Source organism: Petromyzon marinus, chromosome 20 (genome assembly GCF_048934315.1).
Source record: "Petromyzon marinus isolate PM22_M1 ecotype Great Lakes invasive population chromosome 20, UKy_Petmar_22M1.pri1.0, whole genome shotgun sequence".
Lineage (NCBI taxonomy): Eukaryota > Metazoa > Chordata > Hyperoartia > Petromyzontiformes > Petromyzontidae > Petromyzon > Petromyzon marinus.
In genome coordinates, this window is record NC_133686.1 from 8207773 (window position 1) to 8231628 (window position 23856).

At 45.6% G+C, this 23856-nt stretch overlaps 1 protein-coding gene across 3 annotated transcripts; it reads left to right on the forward strand.

Annotated features, from left to right (window-relative positions):
* Positions 1-14774: 14774 nt before the first annotated feature.
* On the forward strand, positions 14775-23794 carry SOCS6 (suppressor of cytokine signaling 6). 3 transcript variants are annotated; one of them, XM_076068289.1, is made up of 4 exons: positions 14775-14920; positions 14958-15333; positions 17105-17222; positions 19891-23794. In XM_076068289.1, exon 4 carries the CDS (start codon positions 20035-20037, stop codon positions 21625-21627), a length of 1593 nt encoding a protein of 530 aa, XP_075924404.1. In that variant the 5' UTR covers positions 14775-14920; positions 14958-15333; positions 17105-17222; positions 19891-20034; the 3' UTR covers positions 21628-23794. The 3 variants fall into 3 exon arrangements, with proteins under 3 accessions (XP_075924404.1, XP_032813486.1, XP_075924405.1); XM_032957595.2 differs by having other exon boundaries at positions 14775-15333; XM_076068290.1 differs by lacking the exons at positions 14775-14920; positions 14958-15333 and adding an exon at positions 15376-15399.
* The last annotated feature ends 62 nt before the right edge of the window (positions 23795-23856 follow it).

The following is a 23856-nucleotide window of genomic DNA, read 5'->3' on the forward strand; positions in this document are numbered from 1 at the left end:
ATATGCCATGACGCATAATAAAAATAGCACCTTATGAAAGTGAATAAATAATACTTCATGCGTAATGTATGCTTACATGCATTTCTGCTGGTAAAATTGGTATCGTGAACTGCGCAAAAACTAGGTTTGCGTTATATGTGCATTTTGTTTAAAGTGTTATAAACGAAACACGAGTCAGTTGTTCTTCCAGGGATGAATCAGTATCGATGCTTTTTACGATAGCCCTTTGTACGATGTCTGGCCCATTTATTATTCAAGATTTGAATGCGCGAGAGATAAAAAAAAATACCCAGACAAAATACACGTGCAAGGGGAACTAACACGCAAATATTCAGATACGTGTCCATCGCCTACTTTCTATACGATCAGAAAACGATAAGCAAACAAAACACACGCTTCATAAACTCTGACCATAAAACCAAATAGAGTGGGTTAATGCTTTGGGCAATGGCCTTTATTGAACACATTCAATATATTGACTTTCTTATGGTTGTAGATCGGGATGTTCAGCGTGGCAACTTAAAGCCATCGAAGAGCGTCGGGGGGCATACCGATACTTTCGGATTTGACGACGCGATTCGTCGTTCCACAGTCCCCGTTACCGTCCTTTCGTTATTGCGATGTCCCCTCCATTCCAACGGCGTTACTCTTTGACCTTGCTCGGATCTTCGCGGCACACTGATTGCCCCCACCTGCACATGCGTGACCGAGGGGAGTTGTGGGGGTCGACGCACTGCGCGCCACAACCAATGAAGAGGAGGAGGTGAGGGTGGCGCGCGGGGGGGTGGGGGTGGGGGGATCGGCCACTGAACGGCATGGAGAATCCGCGTGCGTCCAAACCTGCGAAACGGTGAGGTCATTTTCGCTCCCTTCATTCCGATAATACCAGGGCGCACCCTTTCTGAAGCACCGGCCCAAAGGCTATAGCCACACATCTCTGCAGGTGGGTGTCATGCATGCCATGCATTGCTTTATCCACCACCACTGCCGCCAAGGGGCTGTCAGCAAAGGCTAAACACATTATTTGGTGAAACTGTGTTAGCAGTGATACACCAGTACAAATGGGAAATACAAATTAATTTAAAATATATAATTTAAGGGCTTGATAAGACCGTGTCCGTGTTGCGAGTGGCACAAGTGGTTTGTACACTATGCAATGAACCCAGCAGCCGATGTTCGGTTCTCAGCCATGGCTACCACTGGTGGCGAGTGATATCTGAACCATTCTATATTCACAATGCACTGATCATTGGTCATATCACTCCCATTACCGGCATGGCACGGGGAGGGCTTTACCAAGGCTCTCGGCGCTTTATCGTATTGCCTGTTGCCATTCAGCCCATTGGATTGACAATTAACTCTAAATTGTAATGTCCGCTAGGCTGCAATACAATATAAACGGTGATGGCAGGCAATGCATGTGTTTGTTTGCAAGCCACATGACCTGCATGCTCCAACTTGTGAGCTACCGGGTAGTAAAAAAACACAACAGCTGACTTGAAGATACACACAAAACCCGTGAACACCAAGCGCGAAATGGGTTTGCAGCAGCGAAGTACATTACACCGTGATGCCCTTGGACCAGCTCATGAGATCAAGTCTGCAAAACAGCCACTCTCCGAGACTTACTATGGCAAGCTACCGAGTGCTGCCTGTGGATATTCATCACGCCGTGGCACGAGACAATTCGTCGACATCAAAGGGATTCATCAGTAAAACCTCAACGCTCCCTTCGCTCGCTTTATACAATGGATGGACAAAGGCTGACATATTCCTTTGTAGGGCATCACACATTGGCAGATTCATACTCGCTGATACATCCATATAAGGAAGGTTATGAGGAGTGTGGGGGCATTTGTCACACAATCTTTCCGTTCCACCTGCCCAAAGCCTGCTAACATTTTTTGCAGGATTTTTCCCCGAAAGATGACACTTAACTCTCGTTCCTTGTGCTTCTGCCCAGCTATTCTAGTCTGGAAAACCAAATAAGCGTGTGTGCAATGTGTGTTATCTAATTTCAACCAATTCCCTGCATGCAAAATATTCAGTACCTTTAGCATTTTAAAAATTCATTCTGGTGAATTATGAAATTAAGGTGTAAGATGTGTTTTTCTGATATGTCAACATTGAGGACAGGATTTGAAAGTCTCTCAGATTGAATAATAATTTACCATTATGCATGTTCAGTATAAATATTTTAATAAAAGTCTATCACATTATGTTACGTATCTTTGTTATATACAGCATATATAGAAAATGTAATATATCACTGCATTGAAAAAATGTCAAAACATTAAGAGATCGTTTTCAACCGGTGCATATTAACTGCCATGTGTTGGAAACTTCTACCATTGATGAAGAAAAAATAATCAAAAGCTGAAAAGTGTGCAAAGAAGCTTTGAGAGGTGCATATTTGAAATTGCGCTGAGACAGAAGTGAAATTGTAATTTTTTACATAAAATCAGTTTATTTCAGAGAATGTTGGCATCCACATAAGATCATGTTCACTATCCTTAGCATTTTCTCCACATGGCACCAACTGTGACTACAGACGAGACTATGACATAGAAAAAACATCTCTACTGAAAGAAGTATCCTGAAAACGTGAACAAACCACCTCCCTCCCCCCTTTAATGCATAACTGAACCGAGAACTTCGCACCATGAGCATGTCTATTAGACCCATGTCAGCCTAGAACAACTTATACAAACACAACATAATAACTACCCAACTCAGGATTGGAACTATCATCCGACCCAGGAATACAGCAGACACAGGTCTGGAATGAATCCTAATACTGTTCACCACCACTTTACAAGTTCATGCGACCCGAGTACCTAACACCGTGACACAACATTAAGGTATCAAGCGACAACCGTTGGCAGTGTAAGGGGATAGGGGTCCCCGGAGTGACATTGAGACACCCACTATTATATTGCTGCTTGGGCCGTTGCCACGTGCATCCTCGTGATAACTCTTCTTACAAGCAACACGCTCGCGTCGGCGCCGCTTGCTTGACTGGCACAAACGGTGCGGGGCCGGAACCCTCTGTGCTCCCGGAGGAGAGGAGAGGGCCCAATATATTGGTGCCAAGCACCAACGATTGTACAATCGGGGAAGAAAAATAATGCGTGAGAATTGATTCGGTGACGATGTCCAACGTGCGTTTGTCCTCCTGGGAAGTGTTTCTTTTGCAATAATAACAAAGACGGTCACCGCATCGCACGCTTTGAGATGTGCTTCTGCGGCCGTCTGGAACGCTCTTCCTTCCGATATTAGGAAGCGACTGGAGCTATATGCACTTTCAAATGTAGATTGAAAACTGATTTCTTTAGAACTGCTTTGTGTTTAGTTTGTTGTCCATCCCCCGCGCCTCCGATTAGTGCGGTTGGCTACGTATGGTGCGAAAGAAGTTCAACATACATACAACATACACACGTAGCGCTCGCGCCAATGCGCGGGGCGTTGTACCTTGACGTTACAAACAAACGTACAGGTATAATTCATAATAAAGGTTTTTGGGTTAGATCGCGTTATTTATAAATGTGTCGTAACCATCCACCACCCGACACGGCCAATCAGCAAAAAAAGTGTCACGTTGACAAAGACAATTAGTTGACTACTTTAGCCCACCGGTGTGTTGAAGAGCGAATCCACAACATTTACAGTTTGAATACGACGTTTCGCTGGTAATTGCATCCAGCATCATCGGGCAATTCGCCAGAATGGTAAAGACCTCGCTTGCTCTCGGTCTTAAATAGAGCAGCAGGGTGACGTCATCATTTAACTCATAATATTGGTCGCGAACGCCTACGTGTTAAACTGATACAGGTATAATGTATAATTCTTTCATCTTTAATTGGAATGCATTAATTGATGCTTTCGCAAGAGTACATACCATATTATTTCTATGTCGCTGGTGGCAACCGCATCGGCCCATATCCATTCCCCTTCGCACTGATCATGTCGATCAATGCTTTCCACATTGGTGGACGGGATGGACAGAAGCGGCGCCAACAGCACTGACAATACTTCCCTGAAGACCAAAGAATACAGCCTACGGTTCCTTACAAAAGTACCGGATGACTTGAAGTAACTTTAGCCACCTTGCAAATTGTCGGCCTTGAAAAATGTGTCCATGGAGATATTGAATGCATCAACGTGCTCTTTTTTAGCTTACGGTAAGCAGCTTCATGGCCCTTAGCTCACCACAGGTTCATGCTGTGTGTGGGGCTTGAAGGCCACCCACCGTTCTTGTGCCCTTACCTCTTGAGGATGGGTGCAGCGGTGGCGAGATGTTAACTACCTCGCCTGGTATACAGGAGTTCGTGGGTTCGATCCCGACTCCTGTATATTTGGAGTTTGCATGTTCTCCCCGTGGTCGCGTGCATATTTCTCCGGTTTTTCCCTCCACATTTAGAAACATGAGTTCAGAGTATTTAACTGCTATAAATTTCAAGTGATGAGCCACTTCATTGGGCTATCATTTGTGAGCTATAGAGCTCAGTGGGCCTTACCTGGTAAAATAAAAAAAATATATTTTTAAAAGATAGGATGGGCTCACCCAGACACGACATAATGGGGAGTAAGGCCGACAGCAGCCTTCCTTATCGGGTCTCCCCAGCGTCACCAATGCCAACGGTCCCGCAGTGATCCCGTCGTTCCTGCCGTGGGGGTAGCCTGGGCAACTTGTCACATCGCATTCTCTCCAGCGTAAGAGAAATGACCATCTCTCGTGGCATTCAATCTTGAGGAGCTGGCCACGTGCCCAGGTTTAACGTTAGTTGGGTCCTATCTGGGTCAGCGACCGGGAAAAAAATATCTTATGTGCCCGGCACACCACATTCATGATACATCTCGCGATGGCTGTAAATACGAGTCACGCACTTCCAGCAAATATGGGGAAATACACAGCAAATAATCCCTGCGCATGCATTACAACCCTTTTTTTTGTCGTGCACCGCTCCCAGATGAGCAAAATGCTCCAGATCTTTGTCCTCTTTGGTGAGTCACTCTTTGTTTTTTTCGGTAAAGTCACGTATAAATAAGAAATAATAAAATAACATAATAGCGTACGGCGTTTCGGTTGCAACACAAGCAGGCATCATCAGGTACAGAAGAGCTAAATTTACGAGAGAGGGGAAACACATAACCTCAGATGTATATACAGACACCCAAGTAGGGGGAACTAACACAGATACAACAGGGGACACAGAGAGAGAAGCATACCAGACAAAGAGGGTTTAGCAAAATTTTGGAAACCATGTAAAGCGACACAGACGGTCGGTCAAAACACAATTAACGCATAGTCCGGTTGATCACGCTATTTCAAAGTTAAGTATGAAACTCAAAATACAGACCGCACACACACACAGACATCCAAGTAGAGCGAACCAGCACAGAGACAAGCACACAGTGAAGTCGCCTTAAATAGGCAGAGAAGGTAAGGCTGAGAGACAATGGGACAAAATTAGCATGAGGTATGCATGGAGCAAAGTGGGGCGCGGCAGCACCCACTCGGAAGCACCAAGGCCCACACACAGGCAGAGACAGCACAGAGACACAAATCCAAGCCAAGACACAAAGGCAGATACACAAGCAGAGACAACACAAAGACACAAACCTCATACCTCCCCGAAGAGGTGGTTCAGACTTGATTTGAAGCTTTCGTGACTGCAGGAATTACTCTTTGTTTTTTTTTCAGCTAAATTTAGCTCTTCTGTACCTGATTATGGCTGCTTGTGTTGCAACCGAAACGTCGTACGCTATTATGTTATTTTATTATTTCTTATTTACACGTGACTTTACCGAAAAAATCCAAAAATAATAATTCCTGCAGTCACGAAAGCTTCAAATCAAGTCTCTTTGGTGAGGTTCGCTCTGCAGGAGCATCATGAAATTAATATCTGTGCTGAAGCCAGACATACTTCCTGTTTGGCAGAAAAAATGGTCACTTCCTCCAGCTGAAGTGGGGTGCCAAAAATTCACTTTTTGAGCCACGGAAGGCTCCTAAAATATAAAATAATAAGATTTAGAACATTATCAATGAGAAACATACAAATACGCGTGGAATTAGGCTATGGAGTAATAGCCTTTGCTGCAGAGAAATAAAGTGAGGCTTTTGAGTAACCACGTGACTAGGCTACCGCTTTTGCTATGGATCTTTGTGTCTCAGTTGCCTCGTCTCTGCAGCAGTAATTGTGCTACAGGGATTATATATCGAGGGTAATGAATATGGGCCAACATGGGTGCCGACATTGAGAAGGAACGAAACACATGGATTCGAGAACAAATACCATTATTTTGACTCTTTAGAAAAATAAGTGGGCTTGCCGCATGGCATCACTTGAAGGGATTATTATTGATGGATGAGACTGGTGACGGAAGACAGCGAGAGTAGAGAACACGCCCAAGCGCAGGGCCATTGCAAAGATGGGGCAATGAGATCGGCTCCTGTGTCACAGCGAGATGGAGAGGCCTTCGTCCAGAAATGCAAACAGCACGTTTGATGTTTATAAATTAAGTGACAAAACATCTCATGACTTCAACCTTGTATAGTAGCAATTCTTTACAAAGGAAAAAAAAACCCTCTCAGAGTCTCAAGGTTCATCTTTCAAGAGGGGTCCTGGACAATTCCATTGATGAGAGGCATGTGGGAGGAAACCGGAGTACCTGGAGAAAAAAAAAACCCCAGGCATTTGAGGCGTGACACTCGGCGCTTCCATGTCCTGGTCACCGAGCAGGACCAAGCCTATAACACCTGACAAGCCCTGGTGGCAGTCACCCATTCAAGCACTTACTAGGCTCAACCTGCGTAGCTTCTGATACATGATGAGATGCTGTACGTTTCGTGTGATTTGGCAGGAAAAGCTTCGGGTTGAAGAGATCGTGTCTGAGAGGGCGTCGACTGATGAGACGGAGCGACGAAGCCAGTTCATGTGGGGCTATTTGTTGGATTTTTGTGACGCAAGATCATGAGGAGCGGCGACGGCCTTTGGGAAGTCTTCATCCAGCAGTGGGTTGATCACGGCTGATGATGATGCCGAGTAATGCATTGCTCTGCGTTGTGTTTATTTTAAAACATTCCGATAACGGAGGCCACATCTTCAAATATGCATCGTACTGTAGACTATGTGGTTTTAAGGGCTATCGCACAGAGCAATGAAGCACCTCAATAAGCAGGAGTGTATGCGCACTTTTAATAAAGCCATTCTCAAAACATCTTGACTACCGCTCATAAGATTTACGCCGGCAATAAGCATTAGAATCACGCATATGCAATTATTACAGAAATGATGCACATCTGCAAAAAAACACTAAAGTGCTAAATAAATGAGTGACATTAAACAGTAACAGCAGGGCATCATTGTATAATGTGAGTTTAATTGTCAGGCAATTCTTTTTCCCTCTCACAGATAACCTTAAAAGAGGGACTAATACATTATGCAGTGCCGTATGTTAGCTCCACAGAGGTGCCGATATTTATCAGATAAAAGTGTGATAACGTATGGTGCTTAAATTCTCATTACAGAAAAAAATCCTACTGATTTTTTTTTACTACCCTCCAAGGGGATTAGACAGAAGAATGCACTTCATGGAGGCACATATGTGTGTGTATTTAGTGGGAGATCAAAACATTTCATTAAAGTGTAAAGAAAATGTGTCGAAACATATTTACATTATTTATAAAATATCTTTTTTGAAGCTCAGTCAAATAGGTGATTAATTTATATGGCAAATAAAGTGGCTTGAAAGTAAATTAACATGTATACGTTGGTGGAAACGTAATATGCCATTCCGAAAATGTTTTTGGCTGTTCATATATAATGTATATATATAGAGTGTGTTATATTCACAGCAAGCATTATATGCAACCATAATATATGCATTCTCATGTTCACACTGAGAGACGTGTGCAGAAGCATGGACAGGAAAACAATAAACGGAGACGTCATACCTATTATTTCGTGACAAACAGCAACCCCGGGTTGATGCATTTCTGTTGGGAGACGTAGCTAGGGAGCGCTAATGACACAAATCTGCCGTGAAATGGAAACCAAGAAAGATCACCCTGGCATGTGTCAATGAGATGGAATTCTGCTGTTAAGCACAGCAGAGAGTGGGGAAAAGTTCAACCTACAGTGACTTGATAATTCCTGAATGTTATCAGCACATACTCAAGTGAACACGTTGGAAGTCCTGCTGTGATTACGTAAATTCCAAATGCAATGTATTAAGGATACAGGAGTCTTCTATTTTCAGTGGATGTATGTTTAAATTTGAATAGCCTGTTCTCAAAACGTTGTGATACCCTCTCAAACCTCTTTCATCCTTATATAGACATAGTCTGTGGGTCAGACATATACACGTATATGAAATAGGCATGTCAGCTAGTGGTTTGACAAGGGCACAACGCTGCCGCACAGAGGCTATGGTGAGTGGGTCGAAGCACCATTGGCAATCGGAGGCATAAGGCACACACGGTCATGGCGACTGGAATTATCCACGACCTTGTCACTGTTGTGAAGGCTGCCGTGCATGCAAGATCAGAGGCACGAGGCACAGAGGGCAATTAAAACACCTGGGACATGCATTAAAAGGAAACTACAGACGTACAAAAAATTACAGAGTGCTGGTTAATAACTTAAAAAAAAAACTTAAATGCGTGCCAGCCCGAAATAACCCATTGTTATTAGTGCCGCTTGATAAATGTGTCTCGATGATGCAGGGATTTTTGCCGAGAGGCAGGAAGAGGAGCACACTGAATATGTAGATGGGAGGACATGTGGAAGACACACAGCACATTGAGTGCTAATGAAAGTGGGCTTGGGGGTATAACACGTCGCAAGAAGGGCCCATGGCTGGTGATCGAGACGAGCAATGGAGTGGCAGCCAAGCGATGAAAACAAGCTCAAGAGGACCCCCACTTCACAGACGGAGAAATGAAAGCAGTTTGTGCGAAGGAACTTGCAGATGACACTGCATTGCAGAACCATGAGAGATGGCAGCGGCTTGGTGAAGACTTCATCTAGCAGTAGATTAAGGCTGATTCTATGAGCTCAGTATCTGACAAACTGTGGCATTGGAGGTTATATGGCAATGTAAATTTACGAGGTGCTGTCCAGCTCTGCTTGTCAACTGGGGTTACATGTTTACACTTTATGTAAAATTGTTACCATGCGTTCGCTAATGTAATAGTGTGAACCCGCAAGGCAAAAGGTTAGTGGTTTGTATTAACCACTCCCCAGACACATTATCGTAAAGTGTCAGTCACAAGGATGTGCTTTCAGATTATCAATAATTGGAAGACTGACAGGTTTATGTGCAGAGGGGTTTAAAAAAACTGCTAAATTGGCATTTTACTGTGCGAATGAAGAAAACACGCTTTAACAATTTCTATGGCAGATTTATAACGAGATTCTGCCTCGTGTTATATTTTAACACACGGTGGTAATTCAACACAGTACTTGTTGGTCTCACATAACCCGAGCTAATTTTGAGCTGGCACATGAACTAACAATTTGTATGATCCAAACACGTAAAAAAAGGACAACAGCCTGATACTCAACGCCTGTATTAAATATGCACGGGCTACATGTGCTCATCATATTTGACAAAAAAATAATGTGTGTGTCTGTCTTTGCATGTGGCAGTTGGGGCGGCGGTGGTGTAGCGGTTAGCGCTACGCGGCACTACGAACCCAGCCACCATAATTCGATTCCAGCTCAAGGCCACAAAACACCAGTGACGAATACTTCTCTGAACCGGTCCTGGGCCTCCCCTAGGTCGACTCAGCCTCAAATGAGTACCTGGGTGCGGTGTGTAAAACATCGCCAATGGGGGAGACAAAGGCGGCCGGGCGTGGTGCTGGCACACCCACCCCCTCGTGTGCCGTGCCGGCCTTCAAAGGTGCTCGCTAACAGCACTTGCCCCAAGAGTCTGTTAAGGCTATACGGGGGATATGTAGTTTACATATACAGGTCACGCACTTTGTGTCTGCTTTGCATCTGTAAAACACATCTTCAAGTAATACCGCATATTATTCGCATATTTATGTTCCACAAAGTCAGGTGTTTAAAGTAAGTACTATACCGCAAAATGAAATTAATATTTAGAATGATGACCGTTGATGGAGAATTAAAGTTCATATTTGCATCCGAATTCATTCGTCTTAAAGATTTAACATTGCTTTTAAAAGTATTGTTCTAGCAAAAGCAATTATGAAAACAGCACCTGCCCCACCAGTCTACTGAAGGCTACTTTAGCAGACTGTTGGGGCAAAGACAAAGATCCCCCGTTTCGCCTTCAGAATCAGAATATGTATGTATACTGGAGGAATCCTATGAGCTAGGAAGCTATTTTGTGCAAAGTAGCCTTTAACAGACTGTAGGGGCAAGTGCAAAGAGCTTTATAGCTCATCGGATTCCTTCATTATAAATATTATCATTCTAAAGGCTATACGGTGAATCGCTGTCTTGTTATTGCTCTATCAAAAGCAATTACATACGAAAAAACACTTTCCCCCAACATTCTGTTAAAGGCTACTTTATAGAGCCGGGCTACTTTAACAGACCGTTGGGGGCAAGTGCTGGACATCTGTGCAAAAAGAGCTTTATAGCTCATCAGATTCCTCCAGCAAAAAAAAGTAATATTTTCATTCTGACGGCTATACGAGGAATGGTTGTCTTTTTATTGCTCTATGAAAAGCAATAAAAAAACAACACTTGCCCCAACATTCACTTAAAGTCTGATTTAAAAGAATGTTGGACTACTTTTTAAAGGCTACTTTAACGGGCAGTTGGGGGGCTGGGCAAGTGCTAAACATCTGTGCAACGACAACAAGAAAAAAAAGAGGGTCGCTTGATAGCTCATCGGATTCCTCCGGTATAAATAAAACATCCGGCGGTGTCTTCTGCACGTGCGTCAGTTTGAAGCGAGAGACACACACACAGAGACAGTGCGAGAGACAGAGGAGACACACACAGAGAGACAGAGTGTGAGAGACAGAGGAGACACACACATAGAGAGAGGCAGAGTGAGAGACAGAGAGAGACACACACACAGGGAGACAGTGTGAGAGACAGAGGAGACACATAGAGAGAGGCAGAGTGAGAGACAGAGAGAGACACACACACACAGAGACAGTGTGAGAGACAGACGAGACACACACACAGAGACAATGTGTGAGAGACAGAGGAGACACACACACACAGAGAGGCAGAGTGAGAGACAGAGGAGACACACACACACAGAGACAGAGTGTGAGAGACAGAGGAGACACACACATAGAGAGAGGCAGAGTGAGAGACAGAGAGAGACACACACAGAGACAGTGTGAGAGACAGAGAGAGACACACACACAGAGAAACAGAGTGTGAGAGACAGAGGAGACACACACATAGAGAGAGGCAGAGTGAGAGACAGAGAGAGTCACACACACACAGAGACAGTGTGAGAGACAAAGGAGACACACAAAGAGAGACAGAGTGTGAGAGACAGAGGAGACACACACAGAGACAGTGTGTGAGAGACAGAGGAGAGACACAGACAGAGACAGAGGAGACACACACAGAGACAGTGTGACAGACAGAGACACACACAGAGACAGAGTGTGAGAGACAGAGAAGACACACACACAGTGTGAGAGACAGAGAAGACACACACACACAGTGTGGGAGACAGAGACACACACAGAGACAGAGTGTGAGAGACAGAGACACACACAGAGACAGTGTGAGAGACAGAGGAGACACACACAGAGAGAAAGAGTGTGAGAGACAGACACACACACAGGGACAGTGTGTGAGAGACAGAGGAGAGACACAGACAGAGGCAGAGGAGACACACACAGAGACAGTGTGAGAGACAGAGACACACACACAGAGACAGTGTGAGAGACAGAGGAGACACACACAGAGAGAAAGAGTGTGAGAGACAGAGGCACACACAGAGACAGTGTGTGAGAGACAGAGGAGAGACACAGACAGAGACAGAGGAGACACACACAGAGACAGTGTGACAGACAGAGACACACACACAGAGACAGAGTGTGAGAGACAGAGGAGACACACACACAGAGAAAGAGTGTGAGAGACAGAGGAGACACACTGTGAGAGACAGAGGAGACACACAGAGACAGAGGAGACACACACAGAGACAGAGATACACAGAGAGACAGAGTGTGAGAGACAGAGGAGACACACACATAGAGAGAGGCAGAGTGAGAGACAGAGAGACACACACACAGAGACAGTGTGAGAGACAGAGGAGACACACACAGAGACAGTGTGAGAGACAGAGGAGACACACACACACAGAGAGACAGAGTGTGAGAGACAGAGGAGACACACACATAGAGAGAGGCAGAGTGAGAGACAGAGAGAGACACACACACAGAGACAGTGTGAGAGACAGAGAGAGAGACACACAGAGAGAGACAGAGTGTGAGAGACAGAGACACACACACAGAGAGTGTGAGAGACAGATACACACACACAGAGACAGTGTGACAGACAGAGACACACACACAGAGACAGTGTGAGAGACAGAGGAGACACACACAGAGAGAAAGAGTGTGAGAGACAGAGACACACACACACAGAGACAGAGTGTGAGAGACAGAGGAGACACACACACAGAAAGAGTGTGAGAGAGACAGAGACACACACACCCAGAGTGTGAGAGACAGCGACACATACAGAGACAGAGTGTGAGAGACAGAGACACACACACAGAGACAGAGTGTGAGAGACAGAGGAGACACACACAGAAAGAGTGTGAGAGAGACAGAGACACACAGAGCGTGTGAGAGACAGAGACACATACAGAGACAGAGTGTGAGAGACAGAGACACACACACAGAGACAGTGTGAGAGACAGAGGAGACACACACAGAAAGAGTGTGAGAGAGACAGAGACACACAGAGCGTGTGAGAGACAGAGACACATACAGAGACAGAGTGTGAGAGACAGAGACACACACACAGAGACAGAGTGTGGGAGACAGAGGAGACACATACAGAGACAGAGGAGAGACACACAGAGACAGTGTGAGAGACAGAGGAGACACACAGAGAGAAAGAGTGTATGAGACAGAGACACACACAGAGACAGAGTGTGAGAGGCAGAGGAGACACACACACACAGGGACAGAGTGTGAGAGACAGAGACACACACAGAGACAGAGTGAGAGACAGAGGAGACACACACAGAGACAGAGTGTGAGACACACACACAGAGACACACACACACAGACACACACAGAGACAGAGTGAGAGACAGAGACACACACAGAGACACAGAGAGACAGAGTGAGAGACAGAGACACACACAGAGACAGTGAGAGACAGAGACACACACAGAGACAGAGTGAGAGACAGAGACACACACAGAGACAGAGTGAGAGATGGAGACACACAGAGACAGTGAGAGACAGAGACACACACAGAGACACACACACACACAGAGACAAAGTGAGAGACAGAGACACACACAGAGACAGAGTGAGAGATGGAGACACACACAGAGACACACACAGAGACAGTGAGAGACAGAGACACACACAGAGACACACACACAGACACACACACAGAGACAAAGTGAGAGACAGAGACACACACAGAGACAGAGTGAGAGACAGAGACACACACAGAGACAGAGACACACACACAGAGACAGAGTGAGAGACAGAGACACACACAGAGACAGAGTGAGAGACGGAGACACACAGAGACAAAGTGAGAGACAGAGACACACACAGAGACAGAGTGAGAGACAGAGACACACACAGACAGAGTGAGAGACAGAGACACACACAGAGACGGAGTGAGAGACAGAGACACACAGAGACAGTGAGAGACACAGAGACACACACACAGAGACACACACAGAGACAGTGAGAGACAGAGACACACACAGAGACAGAGTGAGAGACAGAGACACACACACAGAGACAGTGAGAGACAGAGACACACACAGAGACAGAGTGAGAGACAGAGACACACACACAGAGATACACAGAGACAGAGTGAGAGACAGAGACACACAGAGACACACACACAGAGACAGAGTGAGAGACAGAGACACACAGAGACAGAGTGAGAGACAGAGACACACACAGAGACAGAGTGAGAGACAGAGACACACAGACACACACAGAGACAGTGAGAGACAGAGAGACACAGAGGCACACACACAGACACACACAGAGACAGAGTGAGAGACAGAGACACACACAGAGACAGAGTGAGAGACAGAGACACACACAGAGACAGAGACACACACAAAGACAGAGTGAGAGACAGAGACACACACAGAGACAGTGAGAGACAGAGACACACACAGAGACAGAGTGAGAGACAGAGACACACAGAGACAGAGTGAGAGACAGAGACACACACAGAGACAGAGTGAGAGACAGAGACACACACAGAGACAGAGTGAGAGACAGAGACACACAGAGACAGAGTGAGAGACAGAGACACACACAGAGACAGAGTCAGAGACAGAGACACAGACACACAGACAGTGAGAGACAGTGAGAGACAGAGACACACACAGAGACACACACAGAGACAGTGAGAGACAGAGACAAACACAGAGACAGTGAGAGACAGAGAGACACAGAGACACACACAGAGAGACAGAGTGAGAGACAGACACACACACAGACAGAGTGATAGATAGACACACACAGAGACAGAGTGAGAGACAGAGACACACAGAGACAAAGTAAACGCCGTCCCTTTACTCGCTTGGCCCACGAGAGGAGGCAGGGCGAGCCGGTGACGTGAAAATTCTGCGTCCGTGAGCCCGGGGCCACTGTAGCGGAGCAGCAGCAGCAGCAGCCACTTGCCAGCAGCCAGGACCGGACAGGCACACAAGGCAGGCAGGTAGGCAGGCAGGTAGACAAGGCAGGCAGGTAGACAAGGCAGGCAGGTAGACATCGGGGCAGGCAGGTAGACATCGGGGCAGGCAGGTAGACATCGGGGCAGGCAGACAGGCATCGGGGCAGACATCTGGGCAGGCATCTGGGCGGGCGGGCGGGCGGGGTGGGATGCCACATTACAGAGCCGCAGTCATCCCTGCGGGGTGGACTCGTACGGTCCCTCGGTATCGATTGGCGTGAATCTACTTAGGCGACAAACTCTACCACCCACCTTCATCACCTCACCCCCGCCATCATCATCATCATCTCCTCCCCCACCACCACCAACCAACCACCTTGGCTGACTAACCACTGTAGACGAAGCCGGCTGATGAAACGAAAGCAAACGACACGACGGGCAGCAATCAGCAGCAGCAACAACAACTACAACAACAACATCTGTGCAGGTCAGAGAGAAGGAGAGAGCATCAACCCACATGGGCGGCGGATGCGGTTTCAAGTCGTACGCGCGGGTGATTTAAAGCACGGGGTTTTTATTGTAGTTGTTATTGTTGTTGTTTCGCGAATGAATGTGTTGGGGTGGCGATGATGATGATGATGATGTATACCGTGAAGAGGATGGTTATTTCAGTGGTACGTGCTCGTGTGTGCGTGCCACGCGATGTTTAATACGTTCGGTACGCGCGAGTTGAACCGCCACCATTGCCTTTGCGATGGTGGTGGTGACTTTCTCATCGTTATGAAAATACATTTTTTTATTTTCTTTCTCCCTGATTGAAAAGGAACACTTTTCTCCTCCCCACCACCACCCCTTTCTTCTTCTGGTGGTTATGGGAGTTAAAATGTTCGCGAATGAATGTGGAGTGAATTTAAAAAGTCGGACCCAGTGTCTTGCACAGCACTAATGAGTCGTATTAATAATGGTCCTTTCGGTAAAGTCACGTAGAAGGGAAACAATAAAATAATAAAGATATGAAAGTAATATTAGTTTATTGTTTCCCTTCTACGTGACTTTACCGAAAGAACCAAGAATATGAATCCCTGCAGTCACGAAAGCTGTAAGTCACTAATGAGTCGCTTTGGGCATTGGTGGGGAGCAGCGGGTCTTCATCTCGTTATCTGGGCTTTCGTGTTAACAAAAACAAATAAATTTTTAGTGCAAATTGAAGCGATCGTTAATATTTTATGGTAAGGGACAATTCACGCAAAACAAATTGTGAAGTGATTATAACAACAACAATAAAAATGTATGATTCCAGCCAGGCTATTTTGTACACTGCGTGTCATAGGATGTTTTTGTTTGTATTGTTATAGGTTTTGAAAGTGTACGTTTTGCCTGCTAGTAATTGTCAGATTTGGAATTCTCTGCCTGAAGAACTGCCCCTGACCACTCAGATTCTCCCATTTAAAAATAAACTAAAAACCTTATTTTGCTATGATGTTTGGTAAACCAAGACATATTTTTTTCTTCTGCACTTCACTGAAGCCCCGTTGTTGGGTCTGCTGGGCCTTATAACAAACCAAAAAACCACGTAAAATTAACTACGATAATTATGCAAAACAAATTCGTACAGCTGACCATTTTTCAATCAACCCTCGATAGTTTGCAATAAATCGGTGGTCAGAAGTGGCCAGATGTTTGAATGCCGTACATACATTGTACATATACAACAACAACAACGACAAAATAGCAAATCCAACAAAGAATTTCGACTTCGGCGGCGTGGGGGGGACAAAAAAGAATTGCTTTGCTCTCTGTTGATTTCGTGGAAACCCCTCCTGCACTTTGAGTATATCTCCAAGGTGGTGACACGGCTTGTGTCTCTGCCCCTCTCTCTCTCTCTGTGTGTTTGTGTGATTGTTGCTCGCCGTAGTGTAAGCGGCACTACGAACCCGGCGACCCCGTGTTCGATTGCCGCTCAAGGCCACAAACGCCAGTGGTGACGATTATCTGAACCGGCAGGAGGGTCGACTTCGGCCTCAAATGTGCACCTGGTGCGGTGTGTAAACATCGCCACTTGGGGGAGGACCGGGGGAGAGAGACAAAGGCGGCCGGGCGTGGTGCTGACCACCCACCCCGTCGCGTGCCAACACAGTGCCGGCCGGCCGGCCTTCGTAGGTGTGCTCGCTAACAGCAGCATTTGCCCCAACAGTCTGATTAAGGCGACACTGTGGTGGTGGTGGTGGTGGGGGTCTCTTTGTGTTTGTCGCTCGCAGTGCGGCGATGGCAGGGCCACGCCAATGGGAAGACATCCGCGACCGTGGTGCGCGCTGCCGATGAGAGATTTTGAGAATCTTGACAGGCGCAGGAGCATGGCCTTGAGTCGGAAGGCAGGTGAGTGTGACGAGTGGCCACTTGTGTGTCTGTGTGTGCTCTCACAGCAGGTGACATTTTGGTGACAATCACGTGCGCGTAGTGATGAGAGTTGGTAGTGGGGGAGCGGTGGTGTAGTGGTCAGCGCGCTGCGCAGACGGACCCGGCGAACCGAGTTTGATTGCCGCCCACGGCCAGCACCGGTGAAGATTATCTGAACCGGTCCTGGGCCTCCCCTAGGTCGACACAGCCTTAAATGAGTACCTGGTGCGATGCGTAAACATCGCCACTTGGGAGACAAAGGCGGTCGGGCGTGGTGTTAGCCACCCCGGGACTTTATAGGTGCTCGCTTACAGCACTTGCCTGTCCCAAAAAAGTCTGTTAAGGCTATACGGGGGATCTTTGTCTTCTGTCTTTGTGATGGAGTTGTCAAGGTTATTGATTTCAGTGGGTCCTGCTAATGGGTTGGTAGGATTATACTGACTAATGGGGTAGGTATAATCAATCAATTTAGGTATAATCAGTTTAACTACAGGACAACGGCATACACATGTTTAGCTGTTACCCTGGCCATATGTTTGGATATGGTTAACCTGAGATGGCATCAAAGGGTGATTTAGTGCCTTTGTATGATTGCAAATTAACAAGTTTAGCAGCTTAACAAAGGCTGGATGCACATAAAGAAGAATAACTACTAAGCAATACCACTGTGTGCGACATTAGTATAAATTTCTGTCCCTCATGAGTGAGGCAATATATGGTTGGCAGAGTGCAGTACTCTTGGTTGATTGTGGTGCATTATAAACAAGATGAAGTGCATTAACTCTTCCTCCCCCATGGCTTTAATAATCGTGGAAAAGGCCAGATCAATAAATACAGAATCACACTGCACTCAAGTGGTAAAAGCATGATAATATTTTAACGCAAATTGGTTGGATGCTTTCGAAATTGACCAAGATCAAATTGAACACACGTTGGTATTGTGTTTTGAGGTACACAGTTATTACCCGGTAATGGTGTGTGTGTATGTGCTGTATGGTGGTTGATGGCACGGTGGTTAGTGCACTGTGCTACAAACCCGGCGACCTAGTTTGATTTCCAGCCACGGCCAATATTAGTGGCGAGTCATATTTTGACTTGTTCTGGGCCTCCCCTAGATTAACTCGGCCATAATTGACCGCTGAGTGCAGTATGTAAACATCAGCACTGGGGAGACAGGCGGCTGGGCATGATTCTAGCCACACAACCCTCCTTGAATCACATGCCAGTCCTAATAGGTGTTTGCAAACAGCACTTGCCCTAACAGTCTGTAAAAGGATATATGGGAGGAAGAGATCTTTGTATTTGTTTGCAGAAAAAAATCGATAATAGGGTGTCCTATATATTTATTTAAATTTGTAAAGGCAAAATGCTTCTACCCACTCTCGTATTGAACACGGCAGTACAGATCTTAAAAATAAAATCTTGCTCAGCTGCGCACAATCTAAACATTACACTGTGGCCCGACCGGAACGTCAATTATAATTTTTCTTTCCACGGCTCTTTACACAGTAGTCAAAATATACTAATCAAGTGCGTTGCACTTGCACATCTGAAGCTCATAAGTATTTAAATAAACTAAGGTATAGCATGTGCGTATTTGTCCGGGGCGTCAACGACGGCGTCTCAAGGTGGTCGAGGCTGGGCAGGAGGGCATGTGAAAGGGCGTTGGCTGCGTCGTGGTGCTCAACACTGCACAGGCAACGGGGGTCTAATGAATACAAATGTTTAAGGGGGAGAAAGTAACAACACCAACAAAAACAAAAACACTTAGTTTAACAGATGCCTCCTTTCTCTTATAAAATGACCCCGAGGACGGCCTTTATATTTTATAACTTTCTGCCTCATTAAAACTTTTAAATTGGTTCCGAGTATAACGCCTATAAAATATACTGACGAGTGACCAGTTATGGTTTCCTGGCCACACACAGGATAATATAATATTTTCCCCTCCCTCATTTTGTGCTTTTTCCTACGTGGGCATACTACTGGTATGCTTCATTTTATAAATCATTTTATTGCTCTAATGTTTTCATACCGTGCAGTGTTGGGATTTGCTTTGGCCTTAAAAGGCTTTGCTGGGCATGCGTTATTGTTAGAGTACATTTTTTTAATTGATATATTATTAAACCAGCCCCCCCCTCCCCGTGACTGATATAGCATGGGCAGGTGGACCTTCATCCAGCAGTGGATTGACAAAGGGGATGTAAATGACTGTATTTAGAAACATTTATTTTATTGATACAGGTGCATTTTATTTTCAGTATTACTGATCAGATAACTTAATCTGGCCCCATGCTATACACCTCAAATAATAATGCAGCTTAACTGAATGTTTTTTTTAATCGGAAATGCACCTGGAAAATGCTACTGTACACGTATCATCCCCATGGATGTAAAGTCGTACTTCAATATGCCCAATTACGCATGGCTCCATGTTTATACATGAGCCTAAGCTAGACAGCCCCATGCTTTGCATGCACAATACTGGGTTTGAAGATAAAAGTGTCCATCACAGCAATTAAACAGACTAGAGACAAGAAGTATCTTTGATGTTGTGAATGTCTCGTTTTTTATATTGTGTCTTGCATGGACTCTTATATGCGGCATACCACGTTTAATTAAATGCCGTTTATTTGTCTTACGTTAGGTTTCAGAGAAGCCAATTCCCAGCACAGCACTCTACTGCTGTAGCATCAAGGCATGGGAAACCCATAAACAATTTGACAAGGGCGAGGTTTTGTCTCACCAGAAGCGCATGTTTCGCAATTGAGTGGAGGCACCTGCTGTAAGGATGAAGAAGGGGCTTGTGTCGCTACGGAAGTCTTTCCACTTGAATAAATCCAAGGATGGAGCCTCCACCGTGTCTGGCTGTTTGGTAGAGCAAGACACGGAGAACGAAGCCTCCTGGGAAAGCCAAGGGGGGCTGCAGTCAGACAAAAGCAGCATGGATCCAAATCCCTGGGATGCCCTGGAAGGAGAGAGCAAACACAGGTCGCAGAGCGACGGCTTTATGAGCACTCTGAGACGGAAACTCTCCTTCCGGCAGAAGAATGTTGGAAAAAACCTCTTTCTTTCCATCGGCGCGGTGGACGATGACGTGTTTTCGGCAACGTCAGTGTCTTCCACAGGAAGCAAGGGTGCCGATGTCCACGCCAAAAGCTGCAGCCATAACCGGTTTGCTCAGGGCAACCAATACGACGTTGTGCCCCTGCCAGCAGGAGGCAACGCTCCCAGAAATAGTTGCTCGACCAAAGCGGATGTTAAAGTGTCAGCTGACTTGGACTTTTTCCCTCTCAAAGCTCTCGCTAACGGATGTCAGTGTCGTGACGTAACCTTTGGCGGCTGCAAGGCAAGTCTGGACCCTCACAGCTGTGCGTTGGAGCTGAGTCTTGATGGCAACCACAACCCAGATGTGACAATGATGGAATTTAATCAGTCTGCAGTATGCAACGAGCTGAACTGCAATGCCTATTTCAACTACAACGTGATGGATGGCGTGGACTCGGAACATATTCCAGGGTACTCGGAGGTTGAAGAAAGCAAAGTTGCAACAGTCTCTTTAGAAGAAAAAGCAACGGTTCTCTCCATGTGCAACGCCATTGTCAGAGAGCCAGAATGCGAAAGCAAAGATCAGGTGCTAATCCTCAGCGGTGACGTCAACAATTTAAGTGCCTTCAATGGAAACATAGTTGAGCGAGACACTTTAGAAGCGAATGCCCCTGGCCTGCGAGCATTGTTCATCGCGGCGGATGGGCCGCCCGCATCTCCATTAGTGCCGCCGTCCTCCCGGGTTCAAGTGCACAGCGTGCCCTTTGACCCCACGTCAGCGCCAGGCGTGGGCCGTGTGTACGACTCGGTGCGACGTGACGGGCCCGGCGCCGTGTCCAGCCTCACGGAGGAGCTCAAGAAGCTGGCGCGGCAGGGCTGGTACTGGGGTCCCATCACGCGCTGGGAGGCTGAGGAGAAGCTGCACGGCCTCCAAGACGGCTCCTTCCTCGTGCGCGACAGCTCCGACGAGCGCTACCTGCTCAGCCTCAGCTTCCGCTCGCAGAACCGCACGCTGCACACGCGCATCGAGCACTCCAACGGCCGCTTCAGCTTCTACGAGCAGCTCGAGGCCGAGGGGCAGGCGTCTGTGGTGGAGCTCGTGGAACGGTCGGTGCGCGACTCGGAGGTGGGCGCCTTCTGCTACTCGCGCTCGCGCCTGCCAGGCTCCGCAACTTACCCGGTGCGGCTCACCGTCCCAGTGTCGCGCTTCATGCAGGTGCGGTCGCTGCAGTACCTGTGCCGCTTCGTCATCCGGCAGAGCACGCGCATAGACCTGATCCGAAAACTCCCACTGCCCAGCAAGATGAAGGACTACCTGCAGGAGAAGCCCTACTGAGCAGCGTTCCATTTGTAGAGAAAGATCATTTACCAGCAGGTTCTGGCCGGTTTTGCAATCGGTTCCGGTGTTTCTCCGTTAAATTCGATTGTGGTGATTATGTCAGAGGCGGTGATAGAATGCGTCTTAATCATGTGGGTTTGCTCAAAATAATTGCATCGCAGCCAGGTATCCCATCAAGCACCTGCATGGCCCAATATGAGCGGTACAGCACTCTAACCTGGTGCACCAGTTGTAAATTATGCACACTAGGTGTGTCAAAGGGTGGTTAATGAACGGTTCATCCATGCTCGCGTAATCGTACTGACAGTCAATCATAACACAGCGTCTCTGCAATTACCCCTAATGGATGCACCTGGCAAAAACGATTTGCTCGTCCTGCAGTAGAACGCAGTGGCACCCACGGTCTGCCACACACAGTACTGATCCCAGTGCCTGTAACACGCACTTTACTCAAGGCGATTTAACATTTCAAAATTACCAAAAAAAGAACCAGTAATCTCGCAGAGACTTATGCTCGTAAGAGTTATTTGTGGACACTAATTCTTAGCTCTATTAAATCAAAGCATTTTTCTCAAACTTGCTTTGTTCCTGTCAAAACACGGTGCATGTTACAAATGCACACGTTTTCGGATGGTACAACTCGTGCCACGTGCACGATACACTTATTTTGGGCGAAACAAATAGGTATATGTGACAATGTGATACCACCTCCGCAATGTCCTGACAACTTAAAAAATACCCCCACGTATAATTGCTTAAAAGATTACCTGGATGGGTGAGAGATGAGTAAAATGGGGGGAATTGAAAATAGAAATAAGGGAGGCAAGTGCATCATTGTGCTGTTCTTGTTTGTGTCCTACCTTCAGAATGCAGAGGGATCAAATTCACATGAGAATAGATATTTTAGTGGGGGATTTAAACAAACGTCGGTTGAGAGGGATTTTCCAAGGAAAAATGTATCAGCTTTGAGATATAAGACATGTGGGGCATTTTTGGATATGTCCCAGAAAAATATTTTGTGATGTTGGCAGGCACAGAATGTCACTCCCGGGTCACGTATGTTTGACGTGATGGATTTCAACAGTCTGATGTTAAGTACAAATTTATTCTGTGACATTCATTGTAAACCACATATATAACTGTTATTTTTTTTATTCCCTCATTCTTGTGATGAATAGATTTTTTACGGTATTAGGTTGTATACATGTTTGCTTATGTCTAAGTACTGTAGTGAAAAGTTTAATAATTTTGTTTCATGATTTTTTACTCCAGAATAAAAATAACGTTTAAAGCCATCTTAAAATATTTGGCATTGTCAACAACAAATGTTCACTTTTTATACTTTTAAAATGTCAATGTCCCATAGGAAATTATACATACGTCCTCTTAATATATCTCTGCTAACTACACTGGTTACAATTCTTAGCATGCAGTACATAACCGTGTAATGTTTTATGTAACAGTGGGCTTTGATGATAATAATCCAGGAACGAATGTCTATTCCTGAATTTTATCTTAAAACATATCTGGTATTTTTTCTGCATTTAAAAAGGGCAAAATATAATAACGTATGAGAAACTATCATGCTTGTACACTACGCAGCACATACTGAATTTAATCAAATAAGTGTTTCAAAGAAATGTCTTGCTAATGAGAAATGAGCAAATTTTGCTAAACACACTGCACTAAATTAGCTTTCATCATTATACTTGGACTATTATAAAAAGTATGTCATGAGGAATACAGACTTTCAACTTTCATTTTTTATTCACTGAAATATAACTGAGCATTCCTGATTCATTCAAATTGGGGCTGTCATTGTAAATTTTGCCGTTATTCACATTCGATCACCATTTATCAGCCAAAAAACCCCTGCCCAATTCTAGACAAATTTGAACCTCGGTCATAAAAAGCTGTACATTTTTTTTCTGCATTCATCTGCGAGGCTTAATCGTGTGTTACAATTGAACATGTCCCGCTATGTGTGGAAAACCTCTGTGCAAATGGCATGTTAACAAATGACCTACATGAACTTAAGTTTTTTTTGTAAATGTTACTCCTGCAACTGTTCCTTTCCTCGGCGAGAGTGTTCTGAATAAAAAAAACGCAACTTATTTGTAAATCGAGTAAATGTATAGTGAAAAATAAAAGTTTTCGCTTGTCACACGTTTTAATTGTATCTTGCTGCAAAAATGTTTGCTAAGCAGATACAGTGAGCGAAAAAAG

Bases quoted from the DNA above. Each gene is read 5' to 3' on its own strand.
- SOCS6 (XM_032957595.2), top strand. From the start codon at position 20,035: ATGAAGAAGGGGCTTGTGTCGCTACGGAAGTCTTTCCACTTGAATAAA.